The 24,157-nt window shown below is 47.6% G+C and overlaps 7 protein-coding genes across 7 annotated transcripts; 4 read left to right on the plus strand and 3 right to left on the minus strand.

Moving 5' to 3' along the window:
- Positions 1–1,496: 1,496 nt before the first annotated feature.
- Positions 1,497–2,139, minus strand: ACHE_10159A (uncharacterized protein; the record flags this gene model as incomplete). Its single annotated transcript, XM_043276175.1, has 3 exons — positions 1,497–1,604; positions 1,661–2,039; positions 2,129–2,139. 3 exons carry the CDS (start codon positions 2,137–2,139, stop codon positions 1,497–1,499), a joined length of 498 nt encoding a protein of 165 aa, XP_043131279.1.
- A 405-nt stretch (positions 2,140–2,544) lies between these two features.
- On the plus strand, positions 2,545–3,514 carry ACHE_10160S (nucleoside-diphosphate-sugar epimerase family protein; the record flags this gene model as incomplete). The annotated part of the gene is made up of 3 exons (XM_043276187.1): positions 2,545–2,796; positions 2,851–3,222; positions 3,275–3,514. 3 exons carry the CDS (start codon positions 2,545–2,547, stop codon positions 3,512–3,514), a joined length of 864 nt encoding a protein of 287 aa, XP_043131280.1.
- A 126-nt stretch (positions 3,515–3,640) lies between these two features.
- ACHE_10161A (flavin monoamine oxidase family protein) lies at positions 3,641–5,680 on the minus strand (the record flags this gene model as incomplete). The annotated part of the gene is made up of 1 exon (XM_043276198.1): positions 3,641–5,680. The coding sequence occupies one exon, from the start codon at positions 5,678–5,680 to the stop codon at positions 3,641–3,643; it is 2,040 nt and encodes a 679-aa protein (XP_043131281.1).
- A 4,698-nt stretch (positions 5,681–10,378) lies between these two features.
- On the plus strand, positions 10,379–11,977 carry ACHE_10162S (uncharacterized protein; the record flags this gene model as incomplete). Its single annotated transcript, XM_043276209.1, has 2 exons — positions 10,379–11,631; positions 11,683–11,977. The coding sequence occupies 2 exons, from the start codon at positions 10,379–10,381 to the stop codon at positions 11,975–11,977; spliced, it is 1,548 nt and encodes a 515-aa protein (XP_043131282.1).
- Positions 11,978–12,445: 468 nt separating this feature from the next.
- Positions 12,446–14,775, plus strand: ACHE_10163S (uncharacterized protein; the record flags this gene model as incomplete). Its single annotated transcript, XM_043276220.1, has 6 exons — positions 12,446–12,508; positions 12,560–12,648; positions 12,704–13,101; positions 13,156–13,674; positions 13,730–14,120; positions 14,172–14,775. 6 exons carry the CDS (start codon positions 12,446–12,448, stop codon positions 14,773–14,775), a joined length of 2,064 nt encoding a protein of 687 aa, XP_043131283.1.
- A 1,213-nt stretch (positions 14,776–15,988) lies between these two features.
- On the plus strand, positions 15,989–17,249 carry ACHE_10164S (DUF3712 domain-containing protein; the record flags this gene model as incomplete). The annotated part of the gene is made up of 5 exons (XM_043276231.1): positions 15,989–16,155; positions 16,211–16,632; positions 16,689–16,703; positions 16,762–16,889; positions 16,944–17,249. The coding sequence occupies 5 exons, from the start codon at positions 15,989–15,991 to the stop codon at positions 17,247–17,249; spliced, it is 1,038 nt and encodes a 345-aa protein (XP_043131284.1).
- A 911-nt stretch (positions 17,250–18,160) lies between these two features.
- Positions 18,161–19,884, minus strand: ACHE_10165A (MFS transporter; the record flags this gene model as incomplete). The annotated part of the gene is made up of 4 exons (XM_043276242.1): positions 18,161–18,385; positions 18,438–18,811; positions 18,862–19,469; positions 19,520–19,884. The coding sequence occupies 4 exons, from the start codon at positions 19,882–19,884 to the stop codon at positions 18,161–18,163; spliced, it is 1,572 nt and encodes a 523-aa protein (XP_043131285.1).
- Between the last annotated feature and the right edge of the window lie 4,273 nt (positions 19,885–24,157).

Raw genomic sequence — 24,157 nt, forward strand, 5'->3', positions numbered from 1 at the left:
ATGAGGGTTACATGTGCAAGTGACCGCGCGAGCAGCTGGTGACGTCCTTTTTCTTGTCGGCCATGGAATGGGATAGAATATCTAGTAGCTTAGATCATTTAATGTATAAGTTTGCATACTTTGTACAACTCTCGATTCCCATATTATGTCCTCCCATCGCGCAAAAAGAGAAAAAAAAAAAAATCCCGGAACAAGATCATAGACGCCACACTAGTATTACGATCCTCAATTGACATACCCACTTCTTAAAAAAAAAAAGAAAAGAAAAACCTTTTACCACAGGCATTGATTGTCCATACCTCCTAGCAACACTCTCCATTAACCGCGTAACCGCTTTCAATACAATACCCTTTTCCCGAAAGTTCCTCTCCTTCCACCTATTATAAGCTCCTTCTACAACCATCCATACGCGCAAGTTCTCCGGAGACTTCTCCCGATTGCACAATTCAGAAAGCATGAATGCAATTGCATGCTATTGGACATACCCCGTGAACAACCAGGACCATTTGGCAGTCCTCTCATCAGTTTTGAGGAGGCACGCGAACTCTGTGATCTTTACTGCCGTCCAAAAGAGTTGATCGTGCGTTCAGGTGTCTAGGGGTGGGGAGTCTTCGGATGTCAATTCAGGAGAATGCTCGATGAGCCATGACCGGGCGATGGCTAGACGGAGGACAGTAGCTGTCACCCATTGGGTCGGAACATACATGTCGCAGTATTGCAGATACTTCTCGTGAATACGGGTGTGTATCTTGTCCAATTCTTGAAGGGTTTTTTCCAATGGAAGGCTCGAGGAAGTACGGGCAAGTCGTCAATTAAGGGTTATCAATTCACATCGCGCGAGACAGAATATCATCTCCGTGAAGCCAGTACGTGCGCTGGGAATTTCTTTGGATTCTGGAGATATCTCCGCATTGTCAGTAATCAATGGTAGCTCGGTATCGACACTGTCCTCATCAATCTCGCTGCCAATGGCCGTGGTACTCGCATATCTGAACCCAACAAGTAGATATACCACCACAGTCGCCGTCGCATATCAGTATCAAATGGAGTTAATTCAAACCTAGTACCATCGCGATGCAATACAAGTGCTCGTGCTAGTCTAAGTACGACCGCAGACAGGGTCCCGCATCTTCCGGTCGACGGAGACATGTAAGGAATAACACTGTGGCTTGGAGAACGTGTAGCTTACTTGTTTCAAGGAAGTCTGCTCGGGAAGGTGCTTGCTGGAGGGCGAATCCTATCCGTTGATGTACTGTGGTATGCTCCTCGCCAATATGGTGAAGACATTCGGATGACTTCAAGCTGGTGATAGCTGCGAAGTATATAGCAAAGATTCGGATGTCCGGTCGAAATATTCCGCGTTTGTTGAGGCCTTGTAGATTAATGTTCGGGTACTGGGTTTGTGGAAGATCATAGCCATTGGTGTCATCCGTTCTTCGTGGATATTTAAAAGGGATCGGCTTTGCACGGCACTGGGGTGATAGTCGCAGAGGGAATTAGCGTTGGATAAATATCCAGAAAATAAACGCGCTACATGTCTCTTCACCATTGCCTTCCACTAATTGTTCTGGCGAATCTTCGATGTCATCGTGAAGTTCTTGAATCTGCCAAATATCTATTAGCTGGAAGTCGATATGGTTGGTATACGATACCGACGTACCTGGTCTTCAACATTAACCAACGCATCATGCATAACATACCGACTAAACCCACCTCCAAAAATCAATCTTTCCCGCTGCCCACCTGCACCATTCTCCTCCAAGCGCACCGCATTCCAGGAACACAAACACCAATTGACTCTATTAGCCACCTCAGTACTTTCCTTCAACCCCTTAATCTCGTCCTCCAAACGCTTCAATCGCGAAATCAGCTCAGCCTTCAACGGACGTTTCTTGCGTCGCGGTGCGCGGCCTGGGTCCGGGGAAGATGCGGTCGAGCTGTGACTTTGAGCAATTGTAACACGGTTGGATCTTGTCACAGCGGAATTTCTTGCGGCTGCATTGCTGTCAGCTTCGTTGGTTGGGAGTTGCTGAGGGATTCTGAATATCGCACATTTCGATTAACAATGTCGTTCGATGCAGTCCTTGCGTTCTGGATAGAGATGGCTGTTAAAAGTTGCGCCACATACGGGAGGGACATTTATTCAACTTTATAACAAAACGTCAACATCAACTCCTCGGCCTCGGAGTTTCAAATATAACATATTTGTAGATCACTCATCAATTTTAGATCTGTGGATCTGTTATTATCAATCAAGCGCCCTTGAACCCCCGGGTTTGGCTATTCCGACGCATTTGTCGGCGCGGCAGCGCGGGCTCTATTTCAACCCCGAAGCTCCGACGATGATATAATGCACGCCGCAGGCGAAACTGACCTTTCCAAATTTTCGCTTGCATTCGATTAAGAAAATAATATGCTAAAACGATTAATATTTAAAGCTCGTCGTCTGCAGCTATCGGACATGATGTTTTTTCACAAAACATTTCCTTGTCGTTCATCGACAACAATATCATCGGCTCCCGAAATATATCGATTATGTCCAACATGGCCGCAGTCCTCATTACAGGCGCCACCGGGAAACAAGGCGGCTCCTTGATCAAGAATCTAGTCTCCCGTAATTCGCCCTTTGAGATCTTAGCTGTCACCCGAAACAAAGCGTCCGGCTCAGCACAACGCCTCTCCAGGCTATCACCCAACATCCGGCTCGTCGAAGGGAACTTGAACGATCCAGCGGGTATATTCAAGAATGCGCGCAGTTTGACCAAGAACCTGATATGGGGTGTATTTAGTGTTCAGGTAAGCTGACACCCTCTACCCAGGATCTGGCAAGTCCAAGCTGACAAGATGCAGGTGGCAATCGGCAACAGCGCCTCCGAAGAACCCCAAGGCAAAGCCCTAGTCGACGAATCGCTCAAACAAGACGTCAAATTCTTCATATATAGCTCCGTCGACCGCGGAGCAAACTCCTTTGAGAATCCCACCAAAGTTCCGCACTTTATCAACAAGCATAACATCGAGCACTATCTCGTCGAGAAGACCAAGAATACGGAAGTGCAATGGACAATTCTCCGTCCCACCGCTTTCTATGAGAACCTCGTCCCTGGATTTTTTGGGAAAGTCTTCATGACATCCTTTGATATGGCGCTGAAGGGAAAGCCACTTCAACTGGTCGCGACTAGTGATATTGGATATTTTGCAGCAGACGCATTTCTAAAGCCTGAGGTATAAGGGGAAAGCCGTTTCGTTGGCAGGGGATGAGTTGACGTATGCGCAGGCGAAGCAGGTATTCGAGGCGAATACTGGGCAGTCCGTTCCGCGGACATTCCGGTTTCTTTGCTCTATGTTTATGGCTTCAATGAAGGATATGGGGTATATGTTCAAGTGGTTCCATGATGAAGGATATAAGGCCAACATCTCGGAGTTAAAGAAAGTGCATCCTGGTTTAAAGGACTTTGCGGAATGGCTGAAGACGGAGAGCGCTAGTTTAGACGTGGCAGTCTGTGAAGTGGTATAGTGGAGACATCATAATCCTTTAATATAATCTAGCGTTAAGTTAATCATATAACTATAATCCACACATTTATGCACATATACAAGACCAGGACCGAAGTTTATATCCAAACCACCCCCAACCACTAATCTACAGCTTAATCCACCTCCCCATCCACTCCTCCACAATTCCCTTCGCCTCATCCACCAGCCCCAGATCCAAAAGCAACTGCACCGTCCCTCTAACCGCCGAATCCAGCGCTGAGAAAATCCAAGCATGCGTATAACTCGTATGCTCCCCGATAAAAATACTCTTATACTCCGTCTGATAATAAGCAGGCAAATACAACTCCTGCTGCCCGACAAGCGGCGAAGCCCATGCACCAGCCTGATGGCGATCAACCTCCCAGCACTGTCGATCATAAATACCAGTGAATTGCTCTGCGGCGATGGGGCCGTGGACTTCGACCATCGTGCGCTGGATTAGTGCGACGTGTTCTTCGTCCGTTAGCGCGGCGGTCGAGCGTGCTTCTGTGCCGGAGATGTAGGAGGCGAGGATTACACCGGGGCCGGTGGTGTTCATTTTGTAAGATGGGTAGCAGACGTTTCCGACGCCGGCGATGTCGACGGTGCCGCAGCCGCCGTAGATGGGCTTGGGGAGGTGTTCCCAGAAGCGGGTTTTGTACATGAGTGCCATTTTGCATGATTGACCGTAGTTCAGGGTTGAGATTGCGCGGCTGAGCAATGAGGAATATTGGGGTAGGGACCAGAGACGGACTTTGCTGAATGGCGCGGCGACGACGGCGTAGTCGTACTCCTCTGTGAAGGGTGTCATGGACAAGGGATCGTCGCGCCATGCGACAGCGATTTTCCCAGACGCTTCGTTGTAGACGAGGCCGTCGATCGTGCGGTTTAGGGTCAGTCTGTCGGAGACGTGTGGGTAGAATGCCCGCGGCAGGGACTCGAGACCCTTGTCGATTGTGCGCCATTCCGTCGCGGCGAAGTAGACGTCCTCGTACAGCCACATCGGTGTGTCTGTTGTGCCGGCTACATAGTCTGAGATATTCGCGTCGTAGCCCAGTGCGTACCGCAAGTACCCGGCCTCAGACCAGTGGAACAAGCCCTTGTCAACAGCCTGCTTGTGCATCTTGTACATGTTCGATGCGAAGTTCCGAATCGTGCTCCGGTTATTCATATCCGTGTAGCCGTCAACAGCAGCCTCTGCATCGTCTGCAGCGGTGGCATTCGACGACGCTGCTGTATACACAAGCGAAGAGTTGGCAGCAACATCTGCCGCACTCGGGATCCGGCCATCAGGAAGACGAACACCACCGCTATCGGCGGGGACATTCGGACTACTCTGAATCCAGGGAATAAAATTAACATGCAAATCAGTTCTGTTCGACTTGGCATTCAATTTATTTAACACCCCAGCGAGTTGGAACACCATCCGATGATCCATAATCTGCAGCGTCTCATTCATATCCGCGTACGTGATGCTCACGGGAAACCGCATCGGACCCATCTCTTGGTATGTGTAATCCTCAGGCGACGAATTGTTGAGATATTTTGTGCGAATGCGACCACCGATTCGCTCCGAGGACTCGATGATATGCCAGTCGTGGATGCCAACGGATTCGAGAAGATGGCTTGTCATAAGGCCGGACATGCCGCCACCAATAATAGCAACAGAAGTATTCTTCGCTTTAGAAACAACGGCCGCATCTTGTTGTTTGGACTTCATGTATGCTACGCCATCAAACCAGGGTCCTTCCATGTCGGCTAAGTCCGCGAGACTCTCGCGCTTGTCCACCGGCGACTCAACACTGATAGGCGACGAGCGGCCTACCAGTACAGACTCCGAGAATGCATGTAAACATTGCAAATGTGGTGCATCAGAAGGTGTAATCCAAACGAGCCGTTCCGGGTGCGCATCGCGCTCGATAAACACGCTTCCGATATCATGGTGTCCTTGGCCGGCGTGCTCGATGCCACAGTCACCGTATACGAGGCGCACGTGTCCTTCGAAGGTTTTATCCACGATATCCACGTGGATGTTGTTTAACGAGTCGGGTGTTACGCCGACGGGGTTGGAGAAGCGGAGGACTTCGACGTCGCGTCGTACGACGGCACCGAGGGTGAGGCTTGATAGCCCTAGACCTAAGAGGGCATGATGCAGGGGGCTTTTCATGTTGGACTCGAGAGCAGAATAAAGAGAAATTGCCTGATCTTTGCAGTCTGTCATCGTCATTTCCGGTGTTAGACGGCCATTATATACCGCCGCCTCGACGCACCACAACCATATCTTTCACCCCCGCTATCGGCCTCTCTGGACAAATAAATTCCTAGTCATAATCCTAATCACAGCACACACCCAAGAAAAACACGTACGCCCTTCCGTTGACACATTCGGAACCCAGATGTAGTTCCTATCCATCTCGGAATCCTCCATACAGGCAGGAAGACCCGGACTTACTAGACGACAACGCCAAATGTGGGAAACGATACGATTCGCTCGTATTTAGAAAAGGTGGGGAACGTCAGCAACGCGATTCGTTCATATTCCCCGAATGCCCGACCTCGTATCTATAGCTTAATATATTTCTGCGTTCGTATCAGATAAGAGAAGTGAAAGGAAATGATCGCTTGGCGGGTTAATCGGTATCTCCGCCAAGAGATGTAAATTAGGGCTCTTATCGCATCGCTCCGGCGGCGAGATGGAGGAGATAAAGTGAGGGGGCTACTGGAATGGGTACGTCGGTGATAGTGAACAATCGCCAGCTGCTTGATTATTAGGAGATGCCATTCTAGGTACAGCTTAGAAGAAAGAAGACAAAAGAAAAAGGAAAAAGAAAATCAAGTATCAGCTTAGTTGCCAGCAACCGCACGTGCCTGCTGGCGCAGAGGAATCAGCCTCTCATGGTAGAGTAATCAGATGCTTGGCCATAGTCATATCGGTATTATACTCCACCAGATCCTGCAGGTACTGGAAGATTCGTACCATTTCGGCGACACCATAGGCTTCTCCCGGAAACGCCACGCCAGGATACAGACTTTTACTTAGCCCGAGAGACGTCGGAACCACCCTGGGAGGTCCTTTCGGCTTGTTGCTCTGGCGGGTCCCCCGATCGGTTGTTTTCACAAAGGGGTAGATGACTTCCGCATTCTCCTGGTCGGTCTTGGAGCGTAGCGACATCAGGATACCGAGGTGTGGAACCGGAGGGCCAAGGGGAGTGGCGGCATCCTCGCATGCACGGCGAGACTCTTTCTTAAAACTATCTCCGAATACATCGTTCTGCGAATGTAGGAGGGCTCGTCCCGACCGCAAAGATGGATCGGTAAGATGATATCTGCTCCTTTATAGCCAAAATATGGCAGGATAGTGGCCCCTCTGAAATATGCTCATTCCAAAGTCTTTGCGAGACAGGGTCATCGAATCGTGAGAAGTGATTAAAGAAGAGACTTTCTTCTTTCAAGTGCTTTTTTCAGCTCGTGTGACGCGTCTATATGCTGTATTACGGAGGAAGAGAGGGAGGGACTCAGGAAGGTCTCGAGAAAAGTCGTGAGGTCAATGGGGCGGTATTTGTTGGGGTCAAGCGCCCTGTCCATGGTAAACAGAAACACGCACGTTGCGACGAGCTTACCAAGGTCGCCAACATGGATTGAGCTATTGGTGAGGTTCGAGTAAAAGTGGCCAATCATGGCGGAACGTAGCCCCGGCTTCCTAAGGGTCTGCGCGGCTGAGGCATGAGCAAGGATCGGCTCGGATGGATTTCCGTTCTAATGAACTTGCGATCGTCACTGATGCCGACGAAATAATGAAAGATTCATCAGAGAAGTTCGTTCACAATGGTCGATTAGCTGCAGTTATGCTGAATGGCTATTCCTGGATGAATCAGACGTTTGGCTCTTTCTTCAATCAGCATGGTGACCCAAGAAATTTTCCACATAAATATGAAGATAGTCTCGACGAGCTACGGGAAATTATACAGGCCGGTATCCATGGTGGCTGTCGACTGTATCCGGCGAGAGATTTAGTGGATATTCCAGAGCTGCGGGATGCTTTCGAGCAGGCCAAGAGGGACTGGCGATCTATCCAAAAGCCACCTAAGCTGAGCACATTATTTTGGCAGCGTAGGACTCTCTTTGATATTTAGCTCCTCATTTTGGGATACCTTGAAGGAAAAGATATCAGGGAGGCTCTCTATGTGTTTGCTGGAGTGTGCCCAATAATTATTGGCGGCATCAAATTCCGAAGGATATATTTTTGAGTTTCCTGCCTTGCTAAAGGAAAGGGTCTACTGAATTTCTTTGCTTCAGAGTTCTGGAGTTGATGGACACATCTTAATGGGCTACAGACCAGGTGGCACATAATTGGGATATTGAAAAAAATTAAAAACGGTCTCAGTTAGAAACTTAGTCAAGGCCAGCATGAGAACGCATATAAGCGTGGGCGTTAGTATATGGCGTCAACTTAACGGCGATGCCTCCTGACACACCCTGAAGGCTCTTGAGGAGCATCTTATGTCAGTCTATGAGCCTGGATCTGCCTTCCAGTGTCCTTACTGTCCTGGCTAAACATCTGTTGTCCCCTAAAAGAGGAAAGGCTTCTTGAGATTTATCCTCGTCACTCCCAGGGAGGGAAATCTGGGCTCGATTGGAGGTTATTGACAACCTTATCCTCTGTGTCCCACAAAATTCGAGTTCTACTTGCTGCAATGTCATACATCAACTTCATGTGAAATATATTGTTGTTCCGTGTTTTTTACCCTTTTTTTTTTTACGTTTTGTACTAGTAGTTTCTGTAGTATCTTTCTCCGGAGTCAGTAGTTATTGGCAATACTTAATGTGGTGTATGTTCGTATACGTTTTCCTGATTGAAGTGTGGACACATAAAGCATATGCGAAAGTGAGACCTCGGACTCTATGCGTCTCACTGTCCTACTCATGTATTATCTACTCATGGTTGCCCATATTAGTCCTCGAGTCAGCACCATTGCCTTTACCTTACGTCGCTAATGGTAGATGGCACCAACAAAGACATTCGTATCGGTGTTCCGTGGAATTGCCGACAAACGTCTTGTTCGCCAGCGTGAGCATATTTACCGCATCTCTGCTGCTAGCCTCCAGAATTTCTAAGCAGGAAAAAATGGACATGGGGCTGGCTGAACATGACGTCGGTGTTCTTGCGGTGTAATGTGACGAAATGCATATATACGGAACATGAGCATCGTGTTGGATTGACATATCGGGAAATACTGCCAAGGTGATTGCATTGCAGTAATGGGTAATTCAATCGCTCAATTGTGTGATGTAATTGACAGGAGTTCTGGATTGTGATTTGCAAGGCTATCGCAATTTACCTCTACAGTAGCGAATAATAATGAGTGAGTGCAAGCACCAGAGAGCAGAACCATTCCCATTCGCCCTCGACAAGCCTCACTCTTTCCATTTTTATCCACCTGCATCCCTCGTGCAGAACCAACTCATAAGGATTGCAGAATGAAAGGAAACCACAGACAGTAGATAGACGCAATCTTGATGCAAGGGAGTTGAGCTCATGCAAGATTAGATGTATGCGAGTTGTTCTGCATACACCCGGGGGTCAATTTCTACTTTGTATTGGTCGACAAACACACTTCATCATCGCGCTCGGCTCTAAATGGTACAAATATTGCTTACTCCATGCAATGGTTGTAATTACTGCCCTCCTTGAGAAGTCAGTGTAGTGTAGAAGTATATCTCATCAAACAATTGGTTATCTCGGGCACACTACTACTCTAGCTTCATATCGGCGGAAGAAATCACCACACATTCGATGTATAATAGAATTGGCATATATGGCAGCATTTACACACCATTACGTTGGGCAGAGTGAAGCGATCTGGCATCTCTACATTGACATATCATCCAGAATGAATCTGGAGCACTCGTCATCATGTATGGGGATGGCTGTTTCCCACCATATTCATTCAAATGGATGCGCTGAGAAAGGTGTGAAAGCACATTGACAAGTTGCAGTCACATTGTGACCGCAGGTAGAATCTGCATGGTGCAGTGCTCCGCCTCCCACTGCTATTCTCCTTTCCGTAGCGAGACTACGCAGTATACTACCGCCGTACAGTACAAAATTCACCAGAACTCATGGGAAAATGTGATATCCAATACCTTCGCTTTGGTGCTCAATATTATCTGAGAGTAGAATTCACAACGGTATATCACGTTAAAGATTACCGCATGTTCGACTTCGCTCACCGCATAATCAGGGTCTCGGACACCGTGACTTGGTCGATCTGCATGCACGATAAACTTGCATGAACTCCACAGTTCATACAGCACATACAGCATTACCGCCATATGGCCGACGCATGGGCCCATGTCAACGTAATCACTAAAGCAGAGCATGAAGATATAATTGCTACTACTGTGTGTAGTCCGGTTAATGTGACCTCTGATGAAGCAGTTAAACTCGTAGGCATATCTCATCAGTCATATAAGAGGACCTGTCCTTCCATCTGGTCTGTGATAAAGAATCAATCAGTTTTATTGGATCAACTGTACTTCGGAATAGATTGCGACGATGTTTCAGAGCAGCATGGGGTCTACCGTAGTATTGGCATTTAGCATCGGAGCTGATAATGCAAGGAGCGCGATTCTTCCATTAATAGGTTGTCAAAATCTGGGTCATATATATTATCCTACCGATTAGTCCCCGGTGTACACTCCCTTCGCGGCACATCCGAGTCTTGCGGTGTTAGAGTCTTATTCATCTGGGGTATCCAAAAGAGAACCCTATATAACCGTCACCATCCAGAGATCAACTCTCTGGATAAACCCTTCTGTTGTATTATTCTAGATTTTCTGCCACAATCCGTCACATTTGCCCATCATGCTTAGTGGGCACTTCTTACAACTGGCCCAGGTCATCCTCGTGGTCTTCCCATGTTTCTTCCTGTTCGGTTACAATCAGGTGGGTGTCGGAGGACTACTCGGCTTCGACAGCTGGACTGGCCTATTTCCCCAAATCGACACAGTCAATGCCACCGGAGAAACTGAATCGCAAAAGTCCGTCATGCAGGGCGTCTACGTTTCCTGCTTCACACTCGGGGGCGCCGTGGGCTCGTTAATATGCACTTCCATCGGAGATTTCCTCGGCCGGAGAAAAGCCATCTTTATCGGGGCGCTTCTCACGTTTATCGGCGAGCTTCTTTCATGCACTTCGTTCAGCTTCGCTCAATTACTGGTCGGACGCATCATCACGGGTATTGGTATTGGGTTCACAAGCACGATAGTCCCAGTCTGGCAGTCTGAGTGCTCTCCCGCAGCAGATCGAGGAGCACATGTTGTTATTGATGGTATTTTCATCACCAGCGGTTATGCCATTAGCCAGTGGATAAATTACGGCTTTTCTTATATCGACCATCATTCTGTCTCGTGGCGCGTACCCATGGCGATTCCATGCGTTTTCTCGCTTATGCCAATCGGGTCCATTTTCTTCCTCCCTGAGTCGCCTCGCTGGCTCGTCCGTGCCGGTCATGCGACACAAGCAGCTCTCATCCTGGCGCGGATCAAGGAGATTGATTCTGAGCATCTGGAAATCAGACACGAAATTGCCGGTATCGAAGCATCACTCGAGGAATCGGTCCAGAACGCAGCAAGTGTCAAAGACATCTTCACCATGAAGGACGGCAAACTGTTCTACCGGTTCATGCTCTGCATCGGTCTACAATTCTGGGTCCAAATGACCGGTGCGAACGCAATCAGCACTTACTGCACGACAATCTTCCAAGATAGTCTGGGCCTAACCGCTGATCTTTCCCGGGTGCTTGCGGCAGGCATGTTGACATGGAAGTTCGTTGCTTCGTTTGTCGCCTTTTTCACCATTGATCGATTCGGACGCCGGAAGTTGTTTCTGTTCAGTGGCGCTGGTATCACGCTGTGCATGATGTCCATAGCGATCACAAACAGATATGCAAATGAAAGCCACGGGGCTGCCATCGGGACGACCTTCTTCATCTTCCTGTTCGCTTTCTTCTTTCCCATCGGTTTCTTGGGGCCCAGTTTTCTCTATTGCACGGAAGTCGCTCCTCTTCGTCTTCGTGTTGCCATGACTTCGATATCCACCGCGAACCACTGGCTTTGGTATGCATACCTACTTTCCTACCCGCCCGGAGCTATGCTAACCGTATGCAGGAACTTCGTCGTGCAGATGATCACCCCAATCGCAATGACGAATATAGGCTATCAGTACTGGATCGTATATACAGTTCTTTGCTTCGCATTCCCCGTGACTGTTTTCTTTTTCTACCCGGAGACAATGGGACAGAGTCTGGAGAGACTTGAAGAGCTCTTCCAGCAAGATCTTTCTATATTCCAGACAGTCCGGGTGGCAAATGAATTAGCGAGCACGACACAGGGGTCGGATGAGATGGTTGGTGAGAAAGGGGAAAAGCTTGAGCAGAGTGGGAATGAGAGTCCTGCTCCTTAATTGTATGGCTATAATTGTTTATAATGACTCACGTATTTTAATGTGGAATAGTTATATATTTGGACTGTCTCTTCTGCTTTCGGGGTGACTTTACGCTTTTTTTCATATCAATTGAGCAGTCCGGAAGGTATATTATGAGCTCTCACTCATCTGCTGTAGGATGATGCCAATAAGGAGTATACAGTAGTGACAGATTATTATAAAGGTCGCATAGATAGTCTGTACATTGGGGCCCGTCTAAACCAATGATATCACATGACTATGAACCAATCGGATAGTCCGCTGCTCGGTCCGGGATGTCAACCCCACACCATCAAATCCCCAAGCCTCCGGGAAACTACTCAATCTCTTATTAAGAACTTCCATCATGGCATAGACATGCACATCAAAATACCTACAGTGCCTCACTGAATGAAAATTTGATACGGTGCCCGTCACAATCCATCTTCTATCGAGGCCGGAAGCGAAATGCCGAAAAGACAAAGTCTCGGCCGTGCATCGGCAGCGTGTACTTTTTGCCGTCAGAAAAAGGTACGATGCATCGGTTGATCTACCTAGCAGCACTATTGTTAATAGAAACAGTTGAAGTGCGATGCTGTGAAACCAACCTGTGGCAACTGCACAGCCAAAGGCATCGACTGCCAGCAAGGCCCTGCTCAACATAAGCCGAGGTAAGTATCGGGTCCGATGTTTTCGTTATGCAGTTGCTGACTGTGATGATGGCAGACCGACAAATGAAAGAATCGCGCGATTGGAGTCGGAGAATGCATTCCTTCGCCAGCGCCTCCAGACTGGAGATACACCAGTCTCGGGATATGGGGCTCCTGCTCCTGGCCCGTCCGTGGAGCAAGCGTCCCCGCAGCCACCATGCTCAGTTGACTCTCCAATGCCTGGTCCTGAGGGGAGTATCAGGAAACTGGCAAACATAGGGACGCGCGGCTCTCATATTCCCGTAGAACCACCCACAGGTGATCTTAGAAGTAATGTCTCTCTATACCACGGTCCAACGAGCACGGCATATTATGAAACACCAAGTCCCCAGCAACGCAATGGACAGAACAATGACTTCTATGCCACGAACGAGTGGTCTCAAAATCTACTCTTTGCGCAAACTGCGAAGCAGAGTGAGCTTACCTCTCCAAAAGACCCACTAGTGCCGAGAACTAACCATCTCAAAGGGCAACTGGAGCCGCTGAATCTCATAGCTGGTCGCCTCGACTTTGATGGAGTAGATCCTAGCATCGGAATGGAACTGCTCTCCATTTATTGGAGCCGCCAAGTTTATACCGCGCAAATCATCCATCGCCCCGTTTTCATGCGCGACATGGCGTGCGGAGGTCCTTACTTCTCAAAATTACTGCTCAATTCTATCTTTTTTGTTGTCTCCAAACATTCTCTCAGGCCTGAAGTTCGCACGGATCCAGATGACATAAACACGGCAGGATTGATATATCGAGAGCGATTTGTGGAGCTCTTGCGCGAAAAGTTTGATAAAAGCGAGATCACTACTATACAGGCTCTCCTAATCATGTCGAATGCACTCTTTTCGAGATGCGACGAGCGAAGTCTATCGTGGTTATACGCTGGGAACGCTTTCAATATGATTATTGATCTTGGTCTGCATGTGTTACCTTCGGCAAACAACACGTCTGCAGAGGAGCTAGAGATTCGAAAGCGGGTTGTTTGGGGGGCATATTGTAAGTTCTTAACAATAATTGGATTCAGACTCTATTTACTCATCAATTTTACTAGCGATTGATAAGATCCAATGCCTCCTCCAGGGCCGACCTTCACTCCTTCGAAAAAGAGATTTTAACACGCCTTTAAAGTTCCTTGACGAGTATGATGAGCTCGAACAATTTGACAGCATATCATACACGACAAACCGTCATCAATTGGGCATTCCATCATTGAATGTGACTTTGCTAACGAAGCTGTGCGAATTATCCGTTATAATTGAGCACCTGATGTGCGAGGTTTACTCTGAATCCACTCCGAATACTCAACTAAGTCAGAAGATGAGCGTCTGCGAAAGGATCAAATCCGACCTGAGCCAATGGAGAAAAACCCTTCCTCCCCAGATGGACTATATTGCCTATTCAGGGGATCCTGGCTCTGTCTTACCCCAGGCCCACTGTCTTTTGTCGGTAAATCCTCCTCATTTCCCAGCGCGCATCACTAACCTCGACAACAGAGCCCTCTGTAACACCCTCGTTATTCTCTCCGAGCGACCTTTCATTACGGACAGTCACAGCAGCTCTATAGTAGCCCATGAATCCATCACAGCTAGCACAGCCGCTGCTAACCAGACCGTCCAAATTTTGCGCGACTATGCACAGCACTATTCGATCGGGAGCGCGCCATACGTCCTATCATACGCGACTTATGTGAGCGCGACCATCCACGCCCGGATCGTGGCGCACAAAGGAAAAGGCTCAGTCTCGTTTCAATCCCTTATCTTCTGTTTGAAGACCCTGGAAGATCAAACAGATATTTATACCGCGGCAGTAAAAGCAAGACAGAATCTCGACAGGCTCATGGATCATTTGGGTGTTAGTATTGCTGTCAATGGTTCAATGAATGGGAATATGGTCGGAGACTCGGCCCAGCTACAAACTGTTCAATATGAGTCCGTGTCTACGCCTGATAAAACCCAGGCTGTTGGAACGACTTTCGCGGAGAATGGCTTCTCGCAAACGAGCTGGGAGTTATCTAACCTAGATCTTGATGCTATTCTGCAGGGGTTTCTGCTTGACAGGGATGGACAATTTCCGATGTATCCGCTGGGCACGTTTTGAAGGTAGATGATCTCGATTCATTTCATTTCATACGCTATGAATTGATAAGCCTTGACTCCCATAAGGCCCATTCACGGCTTTACTACCTGTACCCGATTTGAATTTCTTCAATTTCTCTGCCAGGTAAGTCGACAATCTTCCAATCTCAGCAGCAACATTCACTGAATCAAAGCTCATGTCTACGTAGTGCTTCAAAGGCTTGTTATAAAAGACTCGAACTAAGTTTTCCCTAGGATTGCGACTGTGTCCGCAAGAGACGAACTTATCAGCTCCTTCCATCGTATCGTTGGCAATTTTCTGGATGTTTATGATAACCTAAAAAAAAAGGTGGTCCAGCACATTACGGAGCACAAATGTATAGATCCATGGTCGAGCCTGTTTCTGGCTATTGAGCACTGTCCGACTCTAATATTTGTACCTATATTAGACTAGAAAATGTAAATTATTAGGAGATCCTCCAAATAAAACTAATTGTCGCAATGGCTCAAATGGGAATGGACCGCGGCGCTTCGGTTATCGTATCCGGAGCGTCTTGTTCCGACGCGACCATCGGATAACCATATTCCGATAAGCTATTTCCTGATAAACATAGAACCCCCAACAACTTCTCAAGATCATCTAGTCGCCTGAGTGCCTCCATTTGCTATTCTATATTCTTTGCATACTCTCGGTATCATGCAGAAACTCCGTTGTATACACTCTGAGACACTCCCCCCAGTGGGAAAACGCGTCGTGGTCAGAAGCCTGGCAGAGCCGGCCTACAAGTCACCTCCTACCTTGAAGACTGTGACATCCTCAGGCCTAATTCATCTGACTCAAGAGTCGTCAGATCGTGTCTGCACAATATCGCCTTGCATCATACAGTCCCATAGATAAGGAATCAATCCAGCCCTGTACAACACCATCTACGCAATGAATGCAACTTCTCCCAGGGTGAATCCCGCCACCTCGCAGTCTTATTCCCAACGAAACAGTAACACAATAACCCAATCTCAGAAATGGGACCTGATGACCACCACCTTCCTTCAGCCGGTGCAACCAGCATGATCGCCAGTACCGCGGTCTATCACGTAGCACACGTGAAGATCGACATTGCGATCCGGCCCCGTGGGGAAAATGATTCAGGATAAAAATGAACGCGAGGACTGCGGAATAAGCGCACGATGGGTTTGTTCTTTCAATGTTGACGCCGGCAGAAAGCGAGAGACTGAAAATGTCGGGGCCAGAATTGGGGCAGAAGTCGAATAATTCGCGGACGAACGTTACGGAGACGCCGCTGAAGCCGCCCTTTTTTCAGCGGTTTAAGACGCATATGAAGAGGTGGTGGTGGGCTTATGTTATTGGATTTTGTGTTGTTGTGCTGGTTACTGTTCTTCCTCTGTGAGTATTTATTTATTCGACGTTTGTACCCTGCCTGCTAATAGTGACCTACCAGAGTCTATGTAGGAGTTCCCAACTTCGCGAATAAATACATTAACGACTACCAATACAACTACAATGATCTGTCGATAACAAATCCCACACCAAACTCCTTCCACGTCCACCAGAAGCAAAACCTCAATGCTGGCGGCTTCAGCGGAAGCGGCCATCTCTCGGCGTTCAACGCGACCATTCGCGCTTCAGGCTCCGATATACCATTCGCAGTTTTTCCGGTCCAGGAGATTGAATTCGGAGGTAATTCGGACTTTACAATCGATCAGGATTTGAATATAGCATGTGTCGAGTGTCTGTCACGGTTGGCTGCGGATGCGGTAGCCAAAAAGGAAATTTCGGTGTTGGTCACTGGAAAGCCGGATCTTAAAGTTGGAGGGTTACCCACAGCGCATTTAGATGTCCATAAGACAATGGCTATGAAAGGTTCGTTTATATTGCATTCGCTATCAACTTCTATATGCTAACGAGTTGATTCGCAGGCTATAATGTTGAAGGTAGGACCTGCATGCGTTTCGCAGATCCAGTCGACAGTTCGAGCTAACATGTATCAAGAATATCTGGATGCCCCTGGTTCTTTCAACGTCACAAGTGTCAACCTCCTAAAACCACCCACTTCAGAAGGCTACAACGTGAATGCTACCGTCGCATTCCGCAACCCAAGCCCCTTCATCGTAGAGATAGTACGCCCCACCCCAACCCAACCTCCTCTCACAATCAGAGTACTAACGATCCAGGGCTCTGTGAGCTTCAACCTCTCCATAAGCGGCACATCGATGGGCTACGTCGACATCCCGAATCTCTACCTCCAAAAAGACATCACAGAAACCACCGTGCTCGGCGACATCGACATCGACGTTCTTGTCCGCAAAGCACTGGGCAACGGCTCTCCCAATGACGACTTCGGTGATGTGACGATTGATATTAGTGGGAATAAGGTTTATTATAAGGGGGAGGAGATTCCGTATTTTAGTGCAGCGATGCAGGCCATCAAAGCGCCGGTCAAGGTGAATTTGTTGGATTATGCGTCGGAATTTCTGTAGGGTGAGGGATTCATCAGTTATGATTTGGATGTGCGTTTTTTCGGAGTTTTTCTCAGTGCAGCTCAGGTTAGCTAGCATAGATATTAGATACATCATATCGCAATCCCTTTGCGAAATCAGTACTAGATCAACCGGACCAATCATAAGACAAAACACACCATGCACCAGCAGAAAATTATGCCCAGAAATTATTGACATCTCGTTAAAAACATTGCATCTCATACTTCGCACAGACGCCAATCTAACCTCGACCTTCACCACATGCACCCTCATTCTAGACCAACCCCCTATGCACATGCCACTATCTCGCAGCCAAGTCCTCATTTGTCCCTATGACTACTTGCAGAAACAATGATGTGCCCCATGCACCAATCACACAACAAATATCACCCGATTACAGACAAGCACCTCTAATTGGCCTGTTAAAGACCCGTCGCTGATAAAGAATTGATAAGAAATAGACTTTTAACGGCCCGCTTTTTAGATTTTTTTAGGGATCCACTGCGGACCCACGTGCCCTAAGTGCTTTACAAGGTACTTTATACTTGGACTGTGCTGTGCAGAGAGGGAGGATTCGATCGGAGCTGAAGGATTATTCTATTAGACTTTTTTTGCGGTAAAAATCACGGAAAAGAGGAAAGTCTATCCAGAAATCTATCTATCTATCTATGGAATTTTTTTTTCAGCCGTCTATCCGTCTATCCGCCGCGGGTGAAGCAAAAAACAAAAGAAAATGCACGCTGAATCAATGCAGACCGACGCATACCCATATTATATCCGAGGAGAACCCGATACAGAATCCAGTCATTAAATCCGTCGCTCAAAACCGAGCAGTAAAAAGCATTGTCGTAGCCATTGTCGTTGTATCATTGTGAAAAGTCATAGTCGTAAAGGTCGAGTCGATCAGTCAATCAAACAGCAATGTCCGCATCTGTCCGATCGTTCGGACCGATTCCCTTTCGGCGAACCGAGAAGAACGCAATAATCAGTCCGAGACCAGCAAGACCGGCAGAGCACCAGAGACCAGTGGAGTATTGCTGCGCGATACTGTGGCCTTTTGAGATGTCGACTGCATCTGTGACTGCGGCGGAAATGGCCAGCGCGACTCCGGAGCCAATTTGGAATGCGGTGTTGAGCTGTTATCGTTAGTTTTGGTTTTTGGTTCCACAGATAGGGAGGGGGGCTTACCATTCCACCGCAGAGACTCTTGACGTTAACCGGAACGGTAGTCAAAATGAGGGTGCTGGTGGTCACGAAGATAAGGGAAACAGCGGTAATGCTTATCAGGGATGCAGGGAGGACATTGACCCAGAAGTCCGGCTCCTGATTTGTTGCGGTCAAGGCACTCGGGATGGGAGCAACGACAGTCAAGATAAGACCTGCGAGCAACGTGTACTTTCCATTCACGTATTCGAGGAGCTTACCGGTTCCCATCGAGGCAACGAACCCAATCGCGCCCATGGGGAGGAAGCGAAGGGCGGTGTCACCGGCGTTCAGGTTGTCCACTTGCTGGGCCATCAGGACGATGTAGTAGATGACGTTCTGATAACTGCCATAGCAAGCTTTAAATCGTTAGCAAATTTCCTTAAGGTCAAGTTTGCGAGTAGCATACTGAATCCAGCAATCCAAAGTCCGGCAAAGTTGCGCAGTTTCCACAACGACAGTGGCATGATGGGATAGCTGATGTAGTGCTGAAGGACAACAAAAGCAACAAGAAGAAGGACTGCAACGACAAGCAGTGCAATGATGAAAGGTGTGCTCCATCCGTAGTCGCCACCACTAGACAACACGAACTGAAGGAGGATGAGACCAGCCGTAGACAGGATAGATCCGGCGTAGTCCATCTTCGGTTTCTCTGCGACGGGAACATCCTTGGGAATCACGATGGCTCCCAGAATACCCAGAGAGCCAGTGATGATCACAATCAAGTAGAAGATATATCTCCAGCCCAAGGAGGAAGTGAGGAAACCACCGATAAGGAGACCAGCGCAGAAGCCAATCGTGCCGGAGGAGGCATAGATGGACAGCGCCCTGGTCCTGTCGAGGCCAGTAAAGTAGGAACTGATAATTCCAATTGCGGATGGGACCGTCATCGCTGCACCCATTCCCTGGAGACCACGAAAGATGGCGAGCTGGATAAAGCTCGTACCAAAACCAATAACCAATGTCCAAAGAGACAGCCATGCCAGGCCAGCACAAAGGATAGTCTTGCGTCCATATCTGCATCGACTTATTAGAAACATCTCTTTAATGCGCTATGAAGAACTCACCGATCGGACAAGACTCCCGCCAGTAGGAGGAATCCACCAAAGGTCAGAGTGTATGCAGAAATAATCCACTGCAGATTCGTGCTCGACTCATGGAATTCTTCCTGCATTGACGACAAAGCCATGTTCGCGCTCGTCATGAAGACATTATCGAGGAATTGCGCTCCCGAAGTGACCAGCAGAATCAGGGACCCCCTCCAGGAAGCCAATCGACCAAACTGTGGTCTCTTCTCCAACTTGATCGCGTTCTGCTCTGCGCTCAGCAGTGCCGACTCAATCGGCGGTGTTCCTGGCGCCGAAGATTGAGGACTCGAGGTGACGGTGACCTGAGGGGCCTTAGCCTCCTTGTCACTCTTGAAAATGCCCATAGCTGTGTTTGAAGAGTTGAAAGATGTGTATTCGATTCACCATCCACCATCCCGGGGAAGGCTATATACCCATGGGGAGATAGACCGTAAAAAATCTGATTCTCAATAAAAACTGGGTCACTACCGTACCGGGAAGCCGCGGGTTGTTCTCACGATGAATCATGGCGGAACTCGTCCTGGTCCAGAACGCAGGTGCCCTTGAAGAAACGACATAATTGGCTTATTTTTGGTGCTTTTGTTACATATTCTAATGCATTGTTCGGAAAGTTTGCGCTGGCCTTTGCGTGATCCGCCGGCTTCTGCTCTCAAAATCTTCGGTTAGCGCTTCAGATTTTGAAGACCCATAAAACAGTGGCGAATTGACTGCCAACAACTCGTCTTCTCCCCTTATCGGCTTCGAAGATAGACCCATACCCCGGAATTCCCTTTTTGGCAGTTCCGGTCCTTTTTCCTCTGTCACTATGACCAGTGGATCTGAAGATACGCGCAATCGTTAAAGGCGCATAGAGATAAAGAATATTGAATTTGTGTGGTCGGAAATCGCGGAAGTCTCGATAATCAATGCTGAGGGTTTTAGTCAATGAATGACACCTAAAAGCGTTTTCTGGAGCTCAAGGTCGCGACAGCAAAAATTCTCCGGTCGCATCCAGGAACGGTCCCTGAAAAGATCTAAACGAGGCCGAACTCTAGATAAGATTGATTAGGGTCCGAATTAATCTTGTTCCAATTAAAGTGCACACGTACCTGGCGGGATCCACACTCCTAAAATATCTTCCCCAATTAGACTCACCCATAGCTCGCTTGGCCGAAGATCTGCCGCTATGGCTTTCGGCGCAAGGGACAAGGTTACGATATCTGTATTCGCAAATTGTAAGATGGATTATCTCTGTTACAGCCTGAGTCAGTCTACCGCTCAGCCTCCATTGAAAGCCTTCCTGAGAAAGAGAGGCTGGGATGGTACAAAAGATTGAACAAGCGAGGACTGAGTATGAACAGTTTCTGAATCAGGTCAGGTTCAGCATCAGAGCTACTGTCTCTCAGGGAGAGGCGGGGTGTAATCAGTATCGATATTTTTGCTGGAATGTGGCTAATCTTCTATAGTGGTCATAGGCGAACACCTACGATTCCGAGGTTGGCCAGTGCTGATGAGAAGGGAGATGCGCACACTGGGGGATAGGAATTAGGTTATCTTAATATGCATTCCAAAAAAAGAAAAAAGAAAAAAGATGCACAAATCAAAGAACAAAAAATTCCAATGCCCTGATGCATTTGGTAGCACAATGTCAGCCAACTCGGTCTTGTCATACTCGATGCCTGCCGTCTGATTCGGACCAGTCAAGCACAAACACGTAGAACGGCCAGCGATCCCAGACGTATATTAGCTCTTTCTTTCTTTAGTTTTGAACTTTTTAAGCCGAAGCAACCTGAACAGATTTTTGTCCTTTCCGTTTTTGGTACTCTCCCTCTTTGTAGTTTATATTTGCTCCAAAGCTCACTCATAAGTTCAATACTATCGATGGCGCTACATCCAGAAAGCGTTTAGAGGCTCTCGGTATACAACACTTCTCATGTTACTTGAACAGTCTCCCTTGAAAGCAAAGGAGAGATTGGAACGTCTAAGATATCTTGAGGCAAAAGAGACTGGGTTTCAGAAGTTTTTCATTGGCGCCGGCTCAGTAACAAATGTATCACCGGAGAATAGCGATCTCCTGTAAGTACTCTGTATCTTGTTGTTGCTAGGATCGGGCTAACCTTCCATAATCGCGCAAGACGAGATCAGTTAGATCACTAACGACCGAGAAAAGGGAATTACTGGGAAGATTTCATGATACCATTATATCACCTTGTCCACGTACTGTTCTTTAGTTGGCAGTTATTGTCACGATGCTCGTCCGGGATACCTGTGGCTTTGTTTACTTTTATTCTGTGTGACATAGTATCACATGAGAAAAAAACCTCACTTCCTTTGCAGCACTCTAATGTTTAACAAACAATAACCCCAGTCATTTCACTTGCACGACTTCTCAAGACCCGGCATCAGCTGATCGGATTTGAATGTGATTGGTGTAGATATCCCTTTCTGGAATCTCTGGCTATCGATGTTGTTGCTTTGAATGGTTGCGATGACCAACGTGCGGTAGACTGGTTAGCAAACAGTTTGGCCGGGTCCACATAGGAAGCAATGGACCCATGTACTGTCATATTTCAAAGCTTCTTGCGTCAGGAAAGGAAATGCCAATTGACATAAGTGGTAAGCCGTGTGATTGATTGCTACGATTTTTCTTCAACTCCCATTTCATGTCAAGAAATCTACATATCATCATCAACCAAATCTCCCAGTGTAGCCGCCCACCCATCTGAAGTGGATTCAACATTCTGAAAGGCGGCTGCGCATTTGACTTTTCTCTTGAGTTGCTCTGTCATTTCTGATTCCTTCTCCACAAAATATCACAGCGCATCCGTCAATTTCTGGTCATCATCAATACCGCCCTCCCTGGCAACACGAAAGTCAAAAGAATGAACAAATCTGAGATCCGTCGCCTCTTTCGGTGTCCCTTTCCGCTCGCGCTGAAAAAAGAACTTTCTCGCGGAAGAGCCATTCAGGACTGAATACCTTAACCTTAAATGCACCGATTCGCATGTCCTCATGGCTGGTCGTTCCAATATCGTATTGTGGCCTATGCGGCCGGTTTTCTTAACGAATAATTTTAACTGGACAATGTGTTTTTGGACTCTCATAGAGCCAGGGGCAGTTGTAAGCAGCCATGGCTCGGTCATTTTCTGTATTCCGAAGGTAAATAACCTGATTGGTGATGCTCGAAGTTCAAGTCGGAAGGAACCGAGACTGTCCTGATGTGTCGTAGAAACGTTTTGCTGCAACCCTAATCGCACGTTATCCACAGTTTGACTGTGGACAGGAGACTATGGTTTACTATCGTTTCCCTCTCGTTTTTTAAATTCATTGCCTTCTCCATATACTCGGAATAGCGAGGATCATCAAATAATTCGGCACTTTCCATGTTTTGCCAACGCGTTCAACGATGCCGTTGGGGGAAGGCTATTCAATACGCCTATCCTCATCAGCTGTCCTCCAGCAACGACCTTCCCAAAATGATTTTACACAATTCCTGGGTGTCCTCCACCAGGTTTACTAACAACGTCTCCAAGGCGGATATCATTTCTCGACGACGGTATGCTACCTGCACTCTCCACCATAAGTCCGAAATGCAAGGACTGCGGGAATGTGCGTGGCATATTAGTTGCAACAGTAGAGTGAGACGATTCCATATGTGTCGGATGACAGGCAGGTGATGATTTGGGATCATTGGTGTCGACATCCTGGTACGGCTAAAGTCCTCGTCAAGCATAACTTTCATTGAGGCTCTCTCGTTTTAACGGCAAGAAATAGCCGAGTTAAAGCTTACAAAGCCCAGCTTAGAGCCTATGGAGACCAGAGGGGTAATCACTCCCTTGCGCAACGTAGCGTGCAGTCAACATGGTAGCTATCCCCAGCACTATTTTGTGTGTGTAAAAACCAACAAAGTATACTTTTCAATCAGTTTATCTCATAAAGTGCGGATTATCGGTCCGATAGTTTCCCGCTGTCGCCTTTTTAGTGCTCTCTTCTAGGACTCATCTGCATTCACCCAAAAAGGTAAGAGAGAGGTGAAATATGCTAACCAAGCAATCACAAAACACTCCCATATCCGACAAGGGTATCACACCCTCATGAGCAGAAACAAGTGCCCACGTCACCACTGCAGACAGCAAGCATCCGAACGGTGTTTCTCCATCCTACCGCTCAACTTACCTCGAAAGTCTACCCGAAAAGCAGAGACAGGAACGCTTTAACCGGATTGAACGAGACAGCAGCTTATGAGCAGTTTTTCAAGCATGCCAGCTCCGTATGGGAGTTATTGCCTCGCAGTCAACATAGCCAGGGCTATCAATTGTAATTATACAATATCTAAACTGTTGCTAGAGTTTGGCTAATCAATCATAGCCGTCGTAGTGGACACACTCTATTTCGAGAGTAACAGGTGGTATCTAATAGCCAGCAGATGAGAAGGACCGTAATCTTTGTTTTCTCGTTTGCTATTGTTGCTCTCTAGTGATATGAAACAGAGAACTAATGCTTCTGAAAGCCCAATGATGCTATATATACCAGTTTTCTTTCACTACCAAGGGGCATAGTTGAACGGGTAAATACAGCCGTAAGACTTTTGAAGTCATAACGAGAGCAATCTGAGATCAAGAGCGAGTAACAACAGTC

Source organism: Aspergillus chevalieri, chromosome 1 (assembly GCF_016861735.1).
Source record: "Aspergillus chevalieri M1 DNA, chromosome 1, nearly complete sequence".
NCBI lineage: Eukaryota > Fungi > Ascomycota > Eurotiomycetes > Eurotiales > Aspergillaceae > Aspergillus > Aspergillus chevalieri.